This window comes from Prionailurus viverrinus, chromosome A1, assembly GCF_022837055.1.
Source record: "Prionailurus viverrinus isolate Anna chromosome A1, UM_Priviv_1.0, whole genome shotgun sequence".
NCBI lineage: Eukaryota > Metazoa > Chordata > Mammalia > Carnivora > Felidae > Prionailurus > Prionailurus viverrinus.
The window spans coordinates 152,086,470-152,108,268 of NC_062561.1; the positions used below are offsets into that span (position 1 = coordinate 152,086,470).

Here is a 21,799-nt window from a genome sequence, read left to right on the forward strand (position 1 = left end):
TGGATATATACGTACGTGGTGTAAGTTACGTACGTGCTGTAAGTTACGTACGTGGTATAAGTTAATTCTTACAAAAAGACCAAAAGTGAGATTTATTGTCACTATTTTACTGCTTAGAAAGCTGAGATTTTGTGGAGGTTTAGAAACTTGCCCCAAAGCACAGAGTTTATGAAGACTGTAGAAAGCAGGCTTGGCAGAGTCTAAAACTTGTCTGCCCCTTTTCTTATACCAGACTGTCTTACAGTGAAAAGCCCGGACTTTTAGATTATAAACCTGAAAGCGTGAGGGTAGAGATTTTATAATTTGAAGTACTGTATCTAGAATCCTGACCATTTATGTGGTCATTGAAAACACACAGACTTCATTAGGAACTTCTAAATTTATAGATTTGATTTCTTCTTCAATTTAATCTAGAGAATGTTATATAGTTTATTATATATACCTCCCGAGGTCTCCATAATTTCTTCCTTTAACACACTATATATGACAAATAGTCCTTAGCCAGAAAAATGCATGTGCATATTATCAGAGCAAAGTGAAATTGTATGCATATTTCTTTTTTTTTTTTTAACATTTTTAAGTTTATTTAGTGTGTGTGTGTGTGTGTGTGTGTGTGTGTGTGTGAGAGAGAGAGAGAGAGAGAGAGAGAGAGCAGGGGGAGGGGCAGAGACACAGAAGGAGAGAGAGAGAAACCCAAGCAGGCTCCGCCTGTCACTGCAGAGCCCCATGTGGGGCTCCATCTCATGAACTGTGAAATCATGACCTGAGCCGAAGTCAAAAGTGGTGTGCTTAACTGACTGAGCCATCCAGATGCCCCTGTATGCAATATTCCAAAAACAACTTGTTTTTTAATATAATCTTAGATGTTTACAGAATGATATAGTTTAAAAATATAATGAAAGGTTTTAGGCTTTTTAGCATGCACACATATACATGTTACTTATAAAAATTAAATATCCTGGCATTTCCACTTTTTACAACTAAATTGTTTCTATATAGAGAGTTATATTTTCCACTAGAATTTTTCTCAAGAATTGACTGTCATTTGCTATTCTACTGCTTGAGGCCATGAAGTATCTTTCTCATACCTATTGTATTGCATCTAATTCTACACCAAACATTTAAGCACTTGATTTGTCTGTCTCCCTTCTCTCCATTTACCTTGCCATCTTTGTTAAAGCTCCTTCTGTATGTGAATATTCTATTCATATCATGCCCTTGCTCATTTCTTCTTGTCGATCTTTGCATAATTGGTCTTTTGAAAAATTTGCCCACATCCTGTTCATCAACTTATATCCATATTTCTGAACTTCATTTGTATGAAACTAAAAATGACTACTCAACATTCACCTCTCCTGAAAAACAAATATGTATTATTTTTTATATAAAGTTTATTTATTTATTTTTGAGAGAGAGGCAGAAAGACAAGGAGAGAGAGAATCCTAAGCAGGTTCTGCACTGTTAGCATGGAGCCCAATGTGGCACTTGAACTCACTAACTGTGAGATCATGGCCTGAGCCTGAATCAAGAGTTGGACTATGAACCAACTGAGTCATCCAGGCACTGCCCCTTGACTGTTTTTTTTTTTTTTTTTACTATTTTTTAAAGTTTATTTTGAGAAAGAGAGAGACAGAGACAGAGACAGAGAGACAGAGAGACAGCATGCACATGAGCCTGGAAGGGACAGAGAGTGAGAGAGGGAGAGAGAGAATCCCAAGCAGGCTCCATCCTGTCAGCATAGAGCCCACCATTGGGCTCAACCTCACAAACAAACCATAAGGTGATGACCTAAGCTGAAACCAAGAGTCAGGCACTTAACCGACTGAGCCACCCAGATGCCCCACTCCTGACTTTTTAAATTCTACCTCCTAGAGGTTATTATTTGATTACAAGTATCAGGGTATCATCATCATCATCATCATCACCAACAACCTTACTATGCACCAGACCCTGTTCCAAGCATTTTATAAATGTTCAATAATTTAATTCTCATGATAACTAGATACTAGGTACTATTATTAACCCCGTTTACAAATGACAATGTAAGAAACAGACAGCCTAAGTAAATTGTCTGGAAACATACAACCAATAAGCAGGGGAGATGGGATAAAAACTCATGCAGTCTTGCTCCAGAATGATGTTCTAACTATGCTATGCTATCCCTCAAATATCTTACAGTACCTCTTATGTTGTTTTGTCCTTTTGATGCACGTGTATATTTTCTATCTTACCTAGACTGTTAAGTTTTGTGATGTCACTGATGGTATTTTTCAAAATTCGATTTCCTCTAGCATCATTATAAAGTTCTGTACATCCTAGAAATCTAATAATTATTGCCAGAATAAAACTATCCATAGACAAAAGTGGAAGTAAATTTGTAAAATATACATATTGGCAGGTCATTTTTGAATTTGAAGGTAAAAATGGAATTAAAATCTTACATGCTTTAATTAAAAATTCACAAAAAAAATCTAATGTCATTTGTTATTGTTAATGAAATGGCCATATTCATTTCTCTGTTATTGCATTTAATAGTTTTTAGCTGTCATTATAAGCATTTGATATTATTTGAAAAAAAATATACCTTCTCTTATTTAAACCAACCTGCTTGCCTTATTTTAGCTTCTATTATAGATAAATAATACTGTAAACATTTCAAATCCCCAATGATCAGGAGGTAGTCAAATCAATATTAGCTACATAATACATAAAGGATGGATGCAAATTTTATAGAAAAGAAATTAATTATTAATTTATATCTGTTTACTGTAACAAAAATTCGTTGTCAGCTTTTTCTGAAGTTTAACAATGCTTGAGCCAAAATCAATGAATTGTATGAAAATATCCATTTGATGTTAAAAATGCTGTTAAAACAATTATGTAATGTTTATGAATGCTATATAATCTGTTATATGTAGTGATCCATGTACTATTCTTTGTACAAGGTGGTCTAGCATAATAATTATTACATCTCATATCACTATTTTATCTAGCAATATTAAAATTATTTTTTAGCAATGAAAAATAGTAAATATTTTCCATATTACAAAGGTTTTGCTGAAGAATCAGAAATGACTATATCAGAGGTAATTATTTCCAAAACTGAATTTATCCTGCATAGCACAAATGACTCAACAATGAAAATTTTGTTCAAAAAGTGTGCATGTAAAAGGCTTTGTCCCTGGAATGTAGCTCTAAGTGGTTCACTATCTAGGTTGAAAATGTCTATGCAGGATTGTATGTCCTATTTTTCCATGCCTGCAGTAAAGATACAATATGGGAATTCAGCTTGGTAATTACTAATACACCACACAGACACAATTACACCCTGTATGCTGCATGAAGGAATCACTTGTGGTCTGCATCTATTACAAAGAGCAGTAGGGGGCCACCATGCAAGACGACAAAATGCTTTACAAGACGGAAGGAGACCAGAAGAGTCGATGTACACAGATACAAGGACCTTGATTCTTCTAGCAATGATTTAAGGCTCTTTCCATCAATTATAGTCCTTTGTCTCAAGAGTCTTATCACCAGCATCATTACAGGAACTGAACATAACAATGCTCAGTCCCGTATAACCCCGTGAACTGCGCTGACATTTCCACACCCTGTTGCTATGTTTGACCTGATTATTCAGATTACTTAAGCAAAACAAAATTGAAAAAAAAAGGAGTTACTATTGTGAAACTGGTCTTTTTTTTGTGACTTACTCAAAATTCCCTTTCTCTAAACTTCAAGTCATCCTACTCTTGAAATGTTATTTTTCAAAGTAGTTTCTACTCCAATTAAAAAATTAAAACAGAAAATCTGCCTGAGTGAAAATTATAATTGTGGGAAAGAGACTAAATACTAGCACATCAAGGGGATATACACTTAAGAGAATTTTGTATCTAACGGAGTTAAACTAAGTCAGCTGTTCTCTTTAGCTACAGTGAGTCACAGGAATAACTTTCTGCAAAACTTTAAAGTTCTGAGTTTAACTGCAAGCAGTACGCAGTTTTTATTGTAACAGTTTTCTCCTAATTATTACATGATGTACATTATTTTACAATACTTTCATTTAAGATGCTCTTTTAAAATATCTCTTACAATTATGAATTTTTAAGACCTTAGGAAAGTTAGTTAGCTATGGCAGTTTGTCAGGTCCTGTGAAACAAAGCCTTGTCTTTCAGAAAATGTTTACAACCTATGAGAAAAAAATGTATCCTGGGGCTAGAATGTTTATTGGCACCTAGAAGTCTGAAGAGAGAGTCAAGCCTGTGGTTTTTTGAGGGCACTTTATCATCGCCCGCATTCTCAAAGGTTTCTCTGAATGAATAGAACTGGATTACTCAGCCTTCTATTCCACGCCTATTCCTCTCCATTTTCCTTGGCACGACTGAGAGCCAGGCTATTTTTAGTTAGGCAGTGTTCTATTTTTAGACAACTACCAGTTAGAAGACATTTGTTAGGAAAAAATTTAAACACACACACACACACACACACACACACAAAGGGAGGAGGGAAAGAAGCTTCCCTTCACATATTGTAAAGCAGCCTTCAACCTGTAACTCCAGGCATTTCAGCTGCTTTCAATCTTGGAAAAATAAAGAAAAATTCAGAGTTCAGGGTTTTAAAAATAAACCTACCCTCTGGCAAACAGACCAAAATACAACAAGCTGTTACTATGTGAAACAGTGACTACAAAAACAAAGAACATTCTCCAATGATTAAACTGCAGAAAAGTTGTAGAACAATTAGGTTATAAGAATGTAACACAGGCATGTAACAATTTTCCAGCCTCTCAGCCAGTTGTATCATGTTTTAGAATTCAGAGAGATGAGGGGAAACCTCATTGTAAAGTTATACCAGGGAGGTGGGATGTAAACCTGAGGTTTCCATTCTTAGCACCAGAGAACCTTTTATCAAACTTAAAGGCAATTATATTCAGTGCATTTTTCTAACATTTGTATTTTCTAGACTTTCTCTAAAAATTATAACCACATGTTTACAGAGAAACCATATATTAAAAAATCCAATGCCAACCAGAAACCAGAATCAAGGCCGCTACATAATATACATATACACATAAATGTGTGTGTATATGTGTGTGTGTATAATATATATATCTATGCATTTATATGTCTATACACCACTACCTTTATTAGTCTTGCTTTTATTAAAAAAATTTTTTTTTTCAACGTTTATTTATTTTTGGGACAGAGAGAGACAGAGCATGAACGGGGGAGGGGCAGAGAGAGAGGGAGACACAGAATCGGAAACAGGCTCCAGGCTCTGAGCCATCAGCCCAGAGCCTGACTCGGGGCTCGAACTCACAGACTGCGAGATCGTGACCTGGCTGAAGTCGGACGCTTAACCGACTGCGCCACCCAGGCGCCCCTCAGATCTTAATTTATATAAAATACTATCATTATTTATATAAGAATAGTATACTTAATATACTTATTAATATAAAATATTATAGATTTATTTCCAAATTAAGAATTTGCTGCTTCTCTCTCTGTTGATTAAACAACTTTTATTACTTAAACTTTCCCCTTGATGTTGAAAATGAAAAAACATCTTATATGACTTAACAGTTTACAATAGACTCTGACATCTTTTATAGCCTGTAATCATCACAACAGCCTGTGAGGAAGGCTGGGTCAGGGTGGACAATATCTGACTCAGAGCAGGAACCTGAAGACAAGATGGTTAAATAACTTGCCCCAGGTTAGAGAGCTAGTGTGTGATGTTGCTATAACTAGAACTTAATTTCTCTCCAAATCTGTGGGGCTTTTGAAGTTCTATTTCCTAAATGTAAAAATTTAAAGGTAAACTCTCATGATAATGCTTCAACAACATTCTTTGGGAAAATCACTCTGCAGCTTTGCTTCCCGCCCCCTCCCCCCCCCCCAATATTAATTCAGAACCACTAAATTTAAGGAGATCCCAGTCATGAACCCTGGATGAAGACAGAAATCTCACATTTCCAATGAGGAAAAATCAGAAATTGTGTGCACGTGTGCTCTTTCCTTCCTCGTGGGAACGTCCAGAATTGACCTACCTTGTTTCTGCTTCCCTATGACTCTTCTTACCTATCCCTTCCTCCATTTTCTCTTCTTCCTTGGGGCAATTCAAGCCTTAGTGTTCCCTCTATCCTCTCCCTTCACTCCACCAAGTCACATTTATTTTAACAAATACTCTACTCCTGGGAGGAAACACTGAGTGGCTCAGCTTTCCCGCTTTGGTTTCTGTGCCCTGACCCAGACCCTGACACTCTATGAGCATGGCGTAGATGCTTAGGAGCAAAAGATGAAATGGCCTTCTGCATCCCCTCCAGTTGACAAGCCCTTTATTAGGTGTATCCATCAACCGTCCTGCTAGTTACTTCATGAACAAGAGCACTGGATTCACCAGTTTCACTTCCTGTATCAGTGCTGCCCAATAGAACTTTTCCAGGGTGATGGGTATTTCTCTACTGGTCCCACCAATACGGAAGTCACGAGTCACATGTGGCTATCAAGTACTTGCTTGTGGCTAGTGAGACTAAGAGCTCATTTCAATTTTATTTTATTTAACTTAAATTTAAATAGTCACATAGAGCTAGTGGCTACCTTACTGATTAATGCACATCAATATCATTTCATTCTGAAATCTGCTTCTATTATCCAAAGAGAATTTACATGACAGAAGTGATTGAGTTTGTAATTGTTAGGCTATAGGCACTAAATATATCACTTATTTATAAATGTGTACAGTAACTTTGAAAGGAGTTTGGTGTTTGGAACCACTGAGAGTGCAGTTGATTTTTTACTAGTAGCTCATTTTCAGGGTAACTCTGACCTTAGTTTTTCGTCTCTGAAACAGTTTTCTCAAGGTCATAGAGATGGTATTTGTTTATGATTAAGGAGTTATTTGCATGTAATTTTGAAAAGTAAATTATTTAATTCAGAAATTCTAGAATAAGAGATACTACCATTAATTCATGTATTAGTTTATTTTGTAACCATGCTTTCTTAGATGTGAGGAAAAAACCCCAAATACCAGTTGTACAGTTTACTGTTTACAGTGTTTCTTATCTTAAAACAGTAGCTCTAAATAGTTATCGAGTTTATTTACTAAAACATAAAGATAAGAGATTTAATTGATATGAAGAGGCTTTGAGAATCTAATTAACCTCCCAGCTAGTCATTAACTTTATGACCTTTAGAAATAATTGACAGGAAATTTTTTTCCCCTTATTCAGAAACTTCCATTGGGTGGCTAAATTTCAGGGTAACAGAGAATACGCTAAATGCTGTTGAGACATGACTGGATAATATGCAAAGTAGCTATTAGTAAAATGAGATATATTTCCAATAATATAATCTACCCACCCAATCTGTTGTACACATACGCAGCACTTGCCTAATTCCAGTCCTTTTAGTGATCAAGTCTGGAGTCTTCTCCCAGAATGTCCTATGGATTATTTGACCAGGAAGATAAGGAGGAAAGCACAGAGCTTCCACTTCTCTGAGCACCCTGGCACACATGCCTACCCAATCACATCACACGTGCCTGCCGAGTCCGCTTTCAGGCTCAGAATCTTCCTCAACACGTGCTACAGGCAGCCACTGCCAACTGACAGGCACTCACAAGGGCAGAGACCAGGTCAGGAGATGCAGTGTTCACCACAGACAGGGTCACTCACCTTACTGAGTAGTCACAGGCCTTTTACATCATGCTTCTGGAAACCTAACACACTTGCTTTCAAGAGTTAGTTTTACCAAATATTACTTTTAAAAAATCTGTTTTATGGTATGATTCTAGACCTCAGTAAAGCTATAAAGAATAAGTGTTTAAAAATATATTTCTGGGATGCCTGGATGGCTCAGTTGGCTAAGCATCTGACACTTGACTTCAGCTCAGGTCATGATTTCACGGTCATGAGACCAAGCCCTACATCAGGCTCTGCACTGAGCTTGGAGCCTGCTTGGGATTCTCTCTCTCTCTCTCTCTCTCTCTCTCTCTTTCTCTCTCTCTCAATAAACAAATAAATAAATAAACATTTTTTAAAAACGTACTTTCAAACTCCATGCTGGGGAAAACAGATGTTTGGAAAGGGAAGTCTGAGTCTTTGCTACTCAAAGTTAAGTCCACAAACTAGCAGCATCAGCAGCACCTGGGAACTGGTCAGAAACGTAGTCTTGGGCTCTGCCCCGTACCAGTGAGTCCCAATCAGCCTCTCAGCAAGAGCCCCAGTGACTCAGACTGGACTAGAATCTGAAACCTGGTTCAATTGCCCAAAGAGAATTCACAGGACAGAAATGATGAAGTTTGAGACCCACTGATCCCTCTTGTCACATCCTGGCCAAAGTACCAACAGGTTGCTTCTCTCTTCCCTAGGAAATCTACATATATTGGTTTTTCACTTTCCACCATTACTACAGGTAATATTTCTATGTGGTCTGCTGTGCCTATTTGTTTCTTACACAGCAACAACTTTATTCATCTCAGTTTCACTTGAAAGATTCTCACCTTTATTATTATTAGAACATATCTGACTTCAACAAAGAAAACTTGACAAGGTTTAATTTTATTTATACTATAATGATAAGTTCTTTTAATTTATGTATGAACATACACATAAGCATATATGCATAAATACATGTGTGTATGTATATATATATATATATATATATATATATGTAATATTTATTGAATGTCTACAATGTCCCATTCATTGAGATGGCAGTTGGAGTTAGAGCTGTAGATAAAACATCATTATGTCTTTCAGGGAAGGGAAACAGATTTATAATAACTTTTTAAAAATTCAGTGAGGTAAGTGAAATAATAAATATCATTTCATTAAAAGATTTATCATCTTTTATTCTACTCTAGGCAGGACTCTGGAATTGTTCCTAAAACTTCACTTTTGAATATTCCACAGTGCTATTCAGTAACCAGTCCTGAGGACGTAAAGATGTTCTACTCTTTGGTATCTAATTTGATACTTTAAAGCCAGATACTTTAAAGCCAAACAATACTACTTTTACTGAGGTGTTATCAACGGCTAACAAATGGTTCAAATATGCTGTCCAACACCAAGTTCCATATGCCATGAAATCTGTAAATATCATTAAAAAGTGACTATAATGATCCAGGCTAAATATTTTCCTCCTTTCCCTTTCATATACTGGGGAGAAAAAACAAAAAATGAAGACATTGGTTTCTACTAGGTCAAGAACGATCATGCAGAATGATGATGATAAAGTGGTGGTAATTAATAATGACAAAACGGTTACATCAGTGAGAAAAAGGCTGTAGTTTGAAACCTCTTGTCTTTTCTACTATTATTAAATAATTTTCTGTCGACTCTGTGTTAGTACTACTGCCTATAAGCCATTAGAGCTGTGTAGTAACAGGTGAGAGGAAATTCCATTTTATTGCCTTGTGCATATAACTTTAGTGCTCTAACATGCACTTTATTTGCTCAACAATGATCTGTTCAATAAATGAGATGTGAAGCATCTTTTCATGTTTACAAAATACATGTAAATTAAGCAAGAGCATTATTTTTAAAAAAGAAACGAATCTTCAAATTTGATATGTAAAAATCCACTGTGGTAATTATGACAAATATGAATACATTTTTAGGCCCATTTCTTCTTTTAGACTTTGGGGAATAAATATAAGTGTGATTTATAGGGACTAGTTGAAGTCTTTTAAAGATACATAAGCAAAAATGAACATTAAAATTAAGCAGAAATTTACTAAACCTTTTTTTCACAAAATCATTTTTCCTCCTTTTCCTTGGAAGCCTCAACACTGAAAGTTTAAATCTGTCTGGAATATACTAATTCTTTCTTCATTTTTCAGTATTATCTATTGAAAAGCAATTATATACTTGGTTTAACAGAGGACTGGGCAGAGTTACTGAGCTAATCACAGTAAGAACTATTTTAATTATATTTTATAGTAACCTAAGAAGAATTTTTAATGTATTTCAAGAATATTATTTTTCTGAGCTCCTTCATAAAGAAAAACCCTGCTTTTCTGAAGAAATGAAATTACTAATTATAAAGTTAAATACTGGCTCGTGTTGCTTCAAGTAATTTTAAAATAGTAACAAGAAAGATCTACCCCCTTTCCGTTCACAAGCTTTGCACTTAAAAAAAAAAAACAACAAAAAAAACCCAGCACACATTGCCTAGCTCTCTGTCAGTCTGGACAACTTGCAAGTGCTTTCTGACTAGGTAGTAAGTTTACTGATCGACTCTGTGGTTATTGGTTTAGGGGTAAAATATGTTTTTAGTTTTAGGCTGAATGTTTAGTTCTCAATTGGTGTCTCTCATAGTGAACATTTATGCTCTGGATTCTAAAATCCACGGTTCCACGGTTCTTTACTTTTGAAATGCACTCCTCAGATTTTATATTGAAAAACTAATCTTGGTGTGAATTTGAGAACACAGTTAGATTAAATGCCTCCTTTTCACATTTTAACCTAGACCAGCGCTGTTGCATGGAACTTTCCGTGATGGTCACTGCATTTTACATCTTCCGTGTCCCATTCAGCAGTCACTAGTTGCATGTGGCTACTGAGCCCTTGAAATGTGGCTAGTGCCAATGGGGAAGCGAACTGGACATCTCACCTAATTTTAATTCATTTAAATGTGAATAGTCATGGGGGGCAGAGGGGACTCAGTTGGTTAAGTGTCTGACTCCTAATTTCAGCTCAGGTCATGATCTCACGGTTCATGAGATTGAGCCCCATGTCAGGCTCTGTGCTGACAGCATGGAGCCTGCTTGGGATTCTCTCTCTCTTTATTCCTCTGCCCCTTCCCTGCTCATGTGTTCTCTCTCAAAAAAAAAAAAATTAAAAAATGTGAATAGTCATATGTGGCCAGTGGTTACTGTATTAACACAGATTTGGATTATTTTAGTTTCTTGATTGTGCTTTGAGAAAATTAAGCAAATTTTAACGAACTGTTTCATTGGAGCTATAAAAACATTTTTTTATACTTTAAGTGAGTAACATTATGCTGCATGATAATCACTGGTATATATCTTGTTTTAATTGTTTCCCCCTGTTTATTTATTCTACAAATATATTCTGAGGGCCAAATATTCTGTAGGTAAACAACAGAGATAGGATAGTTCTGGTAAACAACATATGCATAGTCCCTTCCCTCCAGGAGTTTAAAATCCAGTGTGCAACAGGTAATTGGATAACATCGTGCTTTGATGGAGAAAATACAATTCTAACTCTAATACAGAAAAAACACAAGGATGGCTTTCCAAAAGTATAAATTGGGACCTGACCTGAATGAAGGATAAATAAAGGCCAAGAAAAGGCCTAGTAAGGAGTGTTAAAGACAAAACAAATCAGGTTTGGAAAAGCTGAGGAATATAAACATGTTTTGGTGGCCCGAATACAGGATGGCAGCAGTGGGGGAGGGAAACAGCAAAGGGGATTGGCTGGAGAGGAACATATAAACAGGGGCCAGATCATGTATAGCCTTGTGAGCAATCTTAAAAACCAATAGTCCTTGAGGGCCTGGTTTATGTTTGTATCTCTGGGCATTCCAAAGCACATACAAAAATTCAACCAATCTTTATTCAGTGAATGCATGAAAAAATAAAAATACAACAAATGACCAAACAAATAAGAGAATGTGCTTTTATTCTTATGAAAAGTACCTATGATGTATATTAAGGAATATACTTGTTATGATGAGCACTGGGTGTTATATGTGAGTCACTAAATTCTACTCCTGAAACTAATATTACACTATACGTTAACTAACTGGAATTTTAATTAACTAATTAAATTCATTTATGTATTTATTTTTTAACTAACTGGAATTTAAATAAAGACTTGAAACAAACAAAAAGAAGCCTATGGAAAGAGCCACATGCTACCTCATTGCAAAAAATTAAAAAAAATAATAAAAAGGAAAAAGTATGCCTGTATAATAGTAGATACCTACAGGTATGCATAAAAATGACTTCATATACCTATATTTTATAATAAAAATTGGAACCTATTTAATTAGACATCATGAAAGCTCAGGTAAAATAAACATATTTTCATATTTTATATCTATTCCCGAATTTGATCATACAGTTTGTAAAAAAGTCCATTTCTACTATTTGCTGCATTTGTTTTTCAACAAAAATTACACTCACGAAGTTCTACCATACTATGTAAAGGTAGTTAGTTTATTGATAACCTCCAGGAGCACTGCGAAACAATAAAGTTTATAACCTATTAACACCTTTCCAGTCCTAATTCAGCCCTTAATTACTACTGCTAAAGGAAACATTTTTGTGGACAACTGTTCTTAGAAGTCTTTAAATCCAAACAAGGTTCAGATAACAGAAAATAAAATTTTATGTAAACATTATCTCTAACTTTACTCTTTCTCTCTCTTACACACGCACACACACACGCACACACACACACACACACACACACACACGCACACACACACACACGCACACTATCTTGCCCATTTGCACATCTAAAAAACAAACCAGTAATGCTCCACTGAGTCAGTTGTGAATCAAATGTTTCTTCTGCGGGAGTTAGGTCCACCTTTTTGATTTCCTAGGGAGCAGCAGAGGACACCATGTTCCATTCCCCTTCCACACTTAGTCACTTGACTATTGTCCCAGACTGGATGAGCAGCTCAAGAGAATCACTGAATCACTGAAGGATGACACATTCCCTCCTGGCCAGGTGCTAAGTGACACTCTCATATGGGTTTTGTGGTTAGAAAACATGTGTTGGATACGGAGGTAACCTGTCTGGGACTTCTGTCACTCCAAAGGCCACCTGAAATGGTCTGGTGATCACTGACCTGTTTGAATGAGTTTTGTTAAACTGTTTAGCTTATGTTTTCCTTTTAGTAGCTTGTATTACGTTAATGAGGTTATTATTCCCCTGCCCTCCAACTGTTCCCACACTGATTTTTCTATATGTTCTACATCCTTAACAAGAATGCCTGTCTTCTGCTGTTTCAGAATCCCTTGTACAGTGCTGACTGTAAGCTGACATGTGCTAAATTATTGCTAACAGAAAGACAGCCTGTAAGCATGTCCTGTGGGACTTGAATTCTTCAGGTCATCTTGAAGTGCTCAACACCACATCTTCTTCCAGGAATAGAGCCCAACATCAACTGGGAGGGGAGGAAAGGAGCTAAGAGAACCAGAAGTGGAGGAGCTAAGACAGTTGGAAGAGATGAAACGGACAGTTCTTTAATATCATCAGTATCCCTGCTGAATTTCAATGACCTCATAAGCTACTATTTTGAGTAAATGTCCAGTATACTTGTCACATAGTTAAATAAAACGCACTTTCTTCAAAGGAAGCACTTTTAATACAGTAACTGGTTTTGTTGTTTTAAACCAATGGATTAAAAATTTAACACATTTACTAAATCTGGCATATTTATATACTGTATCTAAACAGATATTCAAGCTGCATTATAATATAACAATTAAAAAAACCTATCTCAGTCTGTCTATTAAGTCTTTGTAAGTCTTTGTGCCATTGTAACTGTAGGGCTAATTATCAAGCAAAGACATGATAATTACACAGAGCTTTTTTGCTAAAAGAAGGAATCTTTTACAGCACCCACGCACTGCACAATTTCCTATGACCCTGTAACACTACTCTGGTATGGCCTCAAATTTATATTTTGGTCTAAATGCTGGGAATCGTATTATTTCTCTCTCAGTGCCAATCTTTTTTTCTTGTGAGTAAACTGTTTTTGGAGGGTTAAGGGAGAGAGGTAATAGTCCAAATGGGAAATATAAAACTAATGACCCTTCATGAAACATATTATGCTCCTCATTAAACTTACTCAGTTAAATGTATTCCATTAAATTAAAATAAATAGGATTTAAAATTTTACCCAGAAGTAGTAAACTACCTTAACTCCCAACTTTGTGTTAGATTCATTCTTAGAATGGATTCCTCAAGTCCCTGATGTATCCCAGGTTCTTAACTTCCAACACAATTTATGTCTTAGTGCTGCAGAGGTTTTCAAACTTAGTGTGTATAAGAATTACTTGTGAAACTAGTTATAAATGCAGCTCTCCATCCAGATTCCTTCTTCTCCACCAAGTATTTCAAGCATAGTGATTTCAATGAGCTGCACTTTCAAAAATATTCTATCTGGGGGTAATGTAAATTTTATCAAGCTTAGGGATCCCACTTTAATTCTTCTTCCATTATCTGTTATTACTAAACTGGAAAAGCCAAATAGGTGAAGAATGTGTGATTCAGGTAGTTGAGCAGGACTGACTTATATTCTCTTCATTCAAAGAATCAAGCCTTCCCTAGTTTTGGTCTAGGAGCCTCAGAATGCCTTTTCGAGAGATTCAGAGCTTTAATTTACTGATATTAAATGCAAGATAATGGAGCTGCTGCTTCACTCTCTTTTAAAAGTATTGCTTTCTTTTTTAAGTTTATTTATTTTTGAGGTGGAGGGGAGGAGTAGAGGGGGAGGGAGAGTGAGAATCCCAAGCAGGCTCTGTGCCGTCAGCATGGAGCCCAATATGGGGCTAGAGCTCCTGAACTGTGAGATCATGACCTGAGCCAAAATCAAGAGTCGAACGCTTAATGGACTGAGCCACCCATGTGCCCCTAAAAGTATTGCTTTTAAAAGAATTGTGCTACAAAGGACTTTTGAAATTCAATGCCTTCATTTTTAAGATGAGAAAACTTTAGAGAAATAGCTAACTTGTCACATAGCAAGATTGTGCATGACAAGCATTCAAATGCAAGCCCTCTGACTTCCAACCCAGTGCACTTCTCATGGCCTTTAACGATCTCTGGCTCATGGGGCGCCTGGGTGGCTCAGTCAGTTAGGCATCTGACTTCTGCTCAGATCATGATTTTGCAGTTCACGAGTTCAAGTTCTGTGATAGGTTCTGTGCTGATAGCTCAGCCTGGAGCCTGCTTCAGAGTCCATGTCTCCCTCTCTCTCTATTGTCCTAGACTCTCTCCCCTTCTCGTGCTGTGTCTATCTTTCTCAAAAATAAATAAACATTAAAAAAAAAGTCTGGCTCAGATACCCATCTGTCCAAGAAAATGAAAGTCTCGAGAATGTGAAGTTCTCAGTCACCATCAAATCATCCTGACTAATGCTCTCAGAAGATGAATTTTCTAGATTTTTAAACTCCTTTAAGAAAGCAAATTTTAAAAGTCAACAAAATTTTCAACTACTTTACTATATTTCTACTGCATTTCACAGCATGTTAAGGACTGGAGCAGTTTAGATCTAACGACAAATTCCAACTCAACTCTGTGTTACCCTGAAATGTCTGTTGTGATGGTTTTGGTAATGAGATGAGTCTTGAGTATAGAGTTGTTTTGTGTTTGGGACTTATGTTAAGTGTGTGTGAACACACATGCACACACACACACAAAAGCACCTATGAGATTTGACAGTCAACTAGTTCTGTTCATATTAATGTTTGTTTATGTATTTTCACAGTTACATGTACACATGGATAAAATACTATCTGAAATAACAGTAGGTAAGTTTTATAAATAACCTTAAATTTCAGAATCAAGGCAAGCACACAATTAAAATCATGTCAATGAGAAACCAAAGTGACGTTCAGTAAAGCAAATGTGCAAGTATTTTAAACATATACCACATGAAGTCTACTTATTCACTTTTGCTTCTCTGAAGTTATTTGCTTAACCTATTAGGCAAAACACTAAAAAAATTGATGAGCTCAACACTTTTAAAAAACTCCCAATAAAGGCAAAGAAACCAGAATCAGTTTCAGGAATTATAACAGGTAAAGAGAAGATGGAAGTGATAGGTTGATTAATTTGGTCAAGATTAGTGCTAGATTTTTTTATAATACAGAACGGTCCAAGTAATGGCAAGAATAACTTGTCCTCTGGCAAACTGACTCTGAATACATACTTTTGTAACACTTATTAATTTTCTCTTAATTCTGGAAAAGCAATCACAGTCTAAGAAACCATGGGGAGACAGGGGAGGAAAACAGACAGATGGGGACAGTCTTCATTATACGTCCTTTTTGGTTTAGTATTCAGTGCTTATGAAGGGTACTCTAAGGCGATTTAAACACTGTGTTTAAAGCAAGAAGTGTTTAAAACTGTATGGCAATGCTACTTATGCTAATGAATCAAAAACATAAACAACATTTTTGAGTTTTAATGTGATGCTTATTTACTTTTGGCACAATAAAACGTTTTAAATCTGACTTTGATAAAACACCATGCTAACATTTAGAAATTCATTTCATCAGATTTCTGATTCCCTGTACATGAACAATGCTACACTAAATCATATAATTGGGGGAAAACATTTCTAGCATAATAACTGTCTTTACTTTTGCAGTAAGAATGCATTAGGAAGAATGAATTAGAAAGAAGAGACAAAGTTAAAAATTGAAGTGTAAGGCTGGGGTGAGATCACTTTTTTCTTTTGACTGTGTTGTTAAACTAGTCTATATCTGAAAGAAATTATCAAAAGTATTCTAAAGCCCTCTGTTGGCCACAGTTCCCAAGTCTGGGACAGGACAATTTCTTTGTCTCCACACGGCCATGGGCAATGATGACTTATGGAGGATGAGGTCAATACACTGACACTGGTGCCTGATTTCTAGAAGGGACCAGGTTTACATTGTCCCTATCACCTATCATTCTAACTTCCGTTTTGTGGGGATAGAAAGGGTGGGGTAACGTTGGGATGATAACCACGGGGACATCTGTGGAGATACAACCAACTTAGGAAAAGGAAGGGGTGTGCGCGCGAGGTTCAGGACCACGCGGCTCCGCCATTATTATTGGTTCGTCAACCACGCATGCGCTCTCACCTCCACGATGTCGGAGTTTGTCCGGCTCTCGTGCGGCTCGTTGTACTCCGTGTACTTGAGCAGCACCTTGTCCATGTCGGTGCTGGCATACTGGAACAGCTTGTTGGTGCTGTTGAAGATGATCAGCGCGATCTCACAGTCACAGAGCACGCTCAGCTCGTACGCCTTCTTCATCAACCCAAATTTCCTCTTTGTAAATGTCACCTGGAAAATAGAAACCAGGCAGGGATTTTTTTTTTTTTTTTTTTTTGGGAAAAGAAAACACATAGGTTTTTTTTTTTCTTTTTTTTTTTTTAACAGTCTTCTTTTCCTTTGTGAAACAAAGTGTGTCATTGTCAGAGCCCTTGGGCACTAACACATTTGGAAAGAAAACAAATAAATCTAAAACTAATTTCTGCTTAGAATTTGAAAAGTGTGATTTCTAGCTTGTTGCTGAATGTGAAACTGTAAATGCCAGATTTAATGTAGGGGATTTTAATGAAAGTGACCAGAGAACTATTCATGTTTTTTGGAGCAATTTAAGATTTAAGAAAATTAATTTCAGCATGGTTAACATCATTCCCAATTATAAGTCTGGAGCTTATTTTTGACCACTTAAAGACTGAACATAGCATTTTAGATGTGTGTTGAGAAAGTCTTTGTGTGTGTGTGTTCAAAAATTCTTAAAATTGTTTAGTTTCTTGCCATTTAATTGAAAACATTCGAAGGGATAGGACTATGCTTTCAGACAGTATTATATTCTGTTTTCTAGAACTACAGCAGAAAGTTGGGAAGTATGTTAGCCATAATACTGTTAGGGGTCTGTTTTCAATCTTTTGTGTATCTTTCTTCCTCTCTCAGGCCAGAAACTGTATTGTTATCTTTGCCTTTTTCTTCTTTTAATCTAATCTATTACCAAGTCCCACAATTCCTTCCCTTGAAATGTTTCTCAGGTTCACACTTTCTTGTCTATTTCCCAGGCGGCTCTATCATTCCTGTCCTTATCGGTTTCCTGTCCTAGATGATCTCCCTGTCTGAAATCATTCCCTCCTCAATTCATCCCCGGTCTTCAAAACCCCACTCTTTACACTGCCTTTCTCTCCTGATGTGCCCTCTGCAACAGCTCCCTTTCTCTGACTTCGAATTATTTCCTACCTGGCAGGGCTACCAAACGTAAATAAAAATTTCAGTATTCCCAATTTCATTCCTCTCTTGATTACACTCCAGTCTGCCCACCAAAAACCATGGACATTCTTCACTGTAAGACTTTATATGGTCCAGCATTTCCCAGCAAGTCTTCTGTGGAATATCATTTCTACAAAATACCCCATAAGATACCCCATAAGACAAAACGTTTAGCGGCCCAATGCATTTGGGAAATGAAGCACACTGAAAGATTTAAGGCTGAAAATGTCTTTTAAACTATTTAATCTGCTGCCCAAACCTATTGCTGACAGAATGTTTGTTTCTCTGCTTATTTATTTATTTATTTATTTATTTACAGGGGCACTTATTATCATTTTTTAAGGCTAGGTTTTTGAGGCATATGCTCCAGGAAATGCTGACTAAATCAACTTAGCTTATTTTTATTTATTTTTCTTGTATGCATTGATGTATGTATGCATTTATGTATGCTCCATGCTTAGTGTGGAGCCCAACATAGTGCTGGAACTCATGGCCCTGAGATCAAGGCCTGAGCTAAGATAGAGATTCAAACACTGAATTGACTCACCCAGGTGTACCTAATTCAGCTGATTTTTAAAGGGACTATTTAAGTTTTTTTCTTGCTTTCTAATCCAACCCATCTTGCAGAGGCCAGCTCAGTTCTATCTAATACCTATTTGTGCGTAATTCCCAAATTTAGATTCCCAATCCTTGCTTTTTTTTTTCCATCTGCAGACACCCAGTGGATCTCCTCCAGTCCTACATCTATCTGAACGTCATAGTAATCTCTCAAACCTCCAAAGCTTAAGCCCATTATCTTCATCCTCGAATCTGCTCCCCGTTTTGGACTGGCCATCTCACAATAAACTCAATCACCCAAACTAGAGACCTCAGAGTGAACTTTGAATCCTGCTCCATCCCACACACCTAAATAAATGTGTTGACAGGAACTGTGGGTGAGCAGACAGAAAACCTGACCTCCTGGTCCCCTCAGTCCTCCACACTTTGTTAATACTAACTGTTTTACCTATTACCCTTTATATTTTCCTTAATAGCATTTATCACATTTTATAATTTGTTTATTTTTGTGTGTGATCATTTATTTAATGTCTGTCTCCTTCTCTACAGTGCATGTTCCACAAGGCCATATGCCATTTGTATTTGTTCACTGTTGAATGCCCAGTGCTTGGAACAGCAGACACATATGGGCTCATGGTAAAAATCTACAGTATAAAACTCAAACAAGGAAAACTCTATGTGAAGTTTTTAGAAATATCAAATTGATGGACGCTATCTAAAATTATGTGATAGCTTTTCCCATGAAATATTTTTGGCAACTCATAAGCAGAATTAAAAAAAAATCTATACTTAATGATTATATTGTTTTTATCACATTTGCATTAAAGGCAGCATGGTAGAAAGGGAAGAACATGGGGCTTGGATTCAGAGGACCCGGATTTGAATGTGGAACTTGCTATTTACTAGTCATGAGAAATTCTCTTAATTTCTTTCAGTTGAATTTTTCTCTGAGTTTGATTTTTCATCTGCAAAACGGAGAGAATGCCTACTCTTAAGAGTTGCTGTGAGGACTGTATAAAATAAACACATGTACAGTATTAAGCACAGTACTTAACACTGAAGCTCAAAAGAACTACTTCTCATTCCTCACTTGGTTGATTTACACAAGAAGAAGAAGAGCTTACGAAGTATGTCTATGTTGGTGACTAGAAGAGTCTACTGATTAAGGCTATTTGAAGATCTTATTATGCCTAATACAAAGATAAAGCTGAACTATGGAATCCGTACTGATCTTTGGAAAATACAGTATTTATCAGCCCACATCAGCTAGTCAATTATCTACTCAGGTATGTTATTTACATTTCAACTTGGGACAATTTTTCTTTGTAAAAATTGCCAATGTCTCACCTTTTGTTTTATGTTTATTGACTGTCTTTCTAAAGCACTTCTAATAAAATATAGCTAGTGTTTTATTTCATATCTAGTTATACTACTTTAGATACTTTTATTCTAGTACATTCAGATGAGTCATGATTCATATTAATAATGAGGTAAATAAAGACTATTTCTTTGAGGGGCACCTGGGTAGCTCAGTTCATTAAGTGTTGGACTTTTGGTTTTGGCTCAGGTCATGATCTCACAGTTTGTGAGTTCGAGCCCTGCATTGGGCTCTGCACAGACAGTGTGGAGTCTGCTTGGAATTCTCTCTCTCCCTCTCTCTCTGCCCCTCCCTCGCTCTCTGTCAGTCTCTCTCTCTCTCTCTCTCAAAAAAAAAAGGCTATCTTTTTGGAATGGATAAAGAATCATAATAATTAATTACATAGACATACAAATATCTTTTAACATTTATTTTAGATGAAATTCGGTTGTGCAAATGTACTTGCACATGGGTATTTTATTTAGTGAAACAGTGTACAGAGTAGGTTCAATGCAGACGGCACTGGCCCAAAATACTTTCATATATCTAAAACCACTTTTAATCAGACTTTCATAACCACAAACTGTAGGTGGAATGTCTCAATACAGTATGGTTTCTGTTGTACTCAAACCTCAGAATTTAGCACGTTACAACACTCGCCATCAAAGTATGTTTCAGCACAGAAATATCACTAAAGCTACTATTTGTGTTTACTTTGAGTTACTCCTCAACTTTTGTGTAAGCAAGTAGGCTAGTGGATAATGCATACTTATTTAATAATACCTGTCAAAAGAGTCAGTGCATATAGCTTCTTTTCATTAAAACTGCAAGCTGAAATGGTGCTGACTGTATTAAAGCATTTAAGAAAATATCTTCAAAATCTACTCTTAATTGCTCTAAATTTAATTCTGTATTATGTTCATGCTCTTCATAGCATACTCAAAATGTATTTTATAATGCTTTTTCTCATTGTGCATAGTTAGATAAAACTGTTTTTTAAGCATTAAGCTTTCTAAAGAGACCCGGGATATTACTCTTCGTTTAAAATATGCCACTCAATGACAAAGATTGCAATTCAGAGCTTTTATACTTAAATATAATAATGTATTGTAATGATTACATTTTCATAACTTGACAATAATTTGTGATGGGGACAAGTCCATTTCTATTTAAATAACATATTTGTAACCTTAGGTGAGATGGAAAACTGTTTTTATAAGTGGTTAGGCAAAGAGATGCTCTTTTCCAGTGTTCTACATCAATCAAGGTGCACTGACAAGAGAATAAAGCCAGTAGTGTTTAGTGGACATTGTAACTCGGCATTTAGTTTTCAGAATTAAAGAGATTTAATATGTAATATATGCATGGAAAACAAAATTAGTCTGTAAGCAATGACCATTTTATGTTTTTTTCTTTACTTCTGGAAACAGCCTCAAATATAATGGTGATGTTGTAGTAAGAGGTTTCAGTAACCTCGAGTTTTAAATCCTAGCATATGGGCAAGCATCACACATCTTACATTTACAATTACTTTAGAAATTACTAGGTATGAATCAGAAATTGAAATTAGAATTTGAAATTGAGAAAAGTCACATTCATTAAACATACAGATCCATACAACTCAGTTATAAAGAAATTTGGTAAATCTATTCATAGAAACAAAAATAATTCAAGCAATTTTGATGAACATTTTCTATATGCCAGATGTGAAGTAATATTTATTGACTATTCTCCATGTCAGACATTTGTGCTAGATGCTGGGGCTTCTGTTACATATATATCTTCCTGAAGAGTTCACGTCTCTTCCTCACGGCTGGAGAAAAATAGTCATTTACTTCATTAATGCTTAAAAGCGATTTTCTTTATTTGAAAAAAAAATGCACTACT

The 21,799-nt window shown here is 36.1% G+C and overlaps 1 protein-coding gene across 11 annotated transcripts in view; it reads right to left on the bottom strand.

Annotated features, from left to right (window-relative positions):
- Positions 1–21,799, bottom strand: part of MEF2C (myocyte enhancer factor 2C) — a 151,102-nt gene that overhangs the window by 58,771 nt on the left and 70,532 nt on the right. For all 11 annotated transcript variants that reach the window (XM_047864670.1, XM_047864716.1, XM_047864704.1 and 8 more), the window contains exon 3: positions 16,834–17,037. In XM_047864670.1, the coding sequence (XP_047720626.1) occupies positions 16,834–17,037 (204 nt within the window). The remainder of the gene's footprint in view (positions 1–16,833; positions 17,038–21,799) is intronic.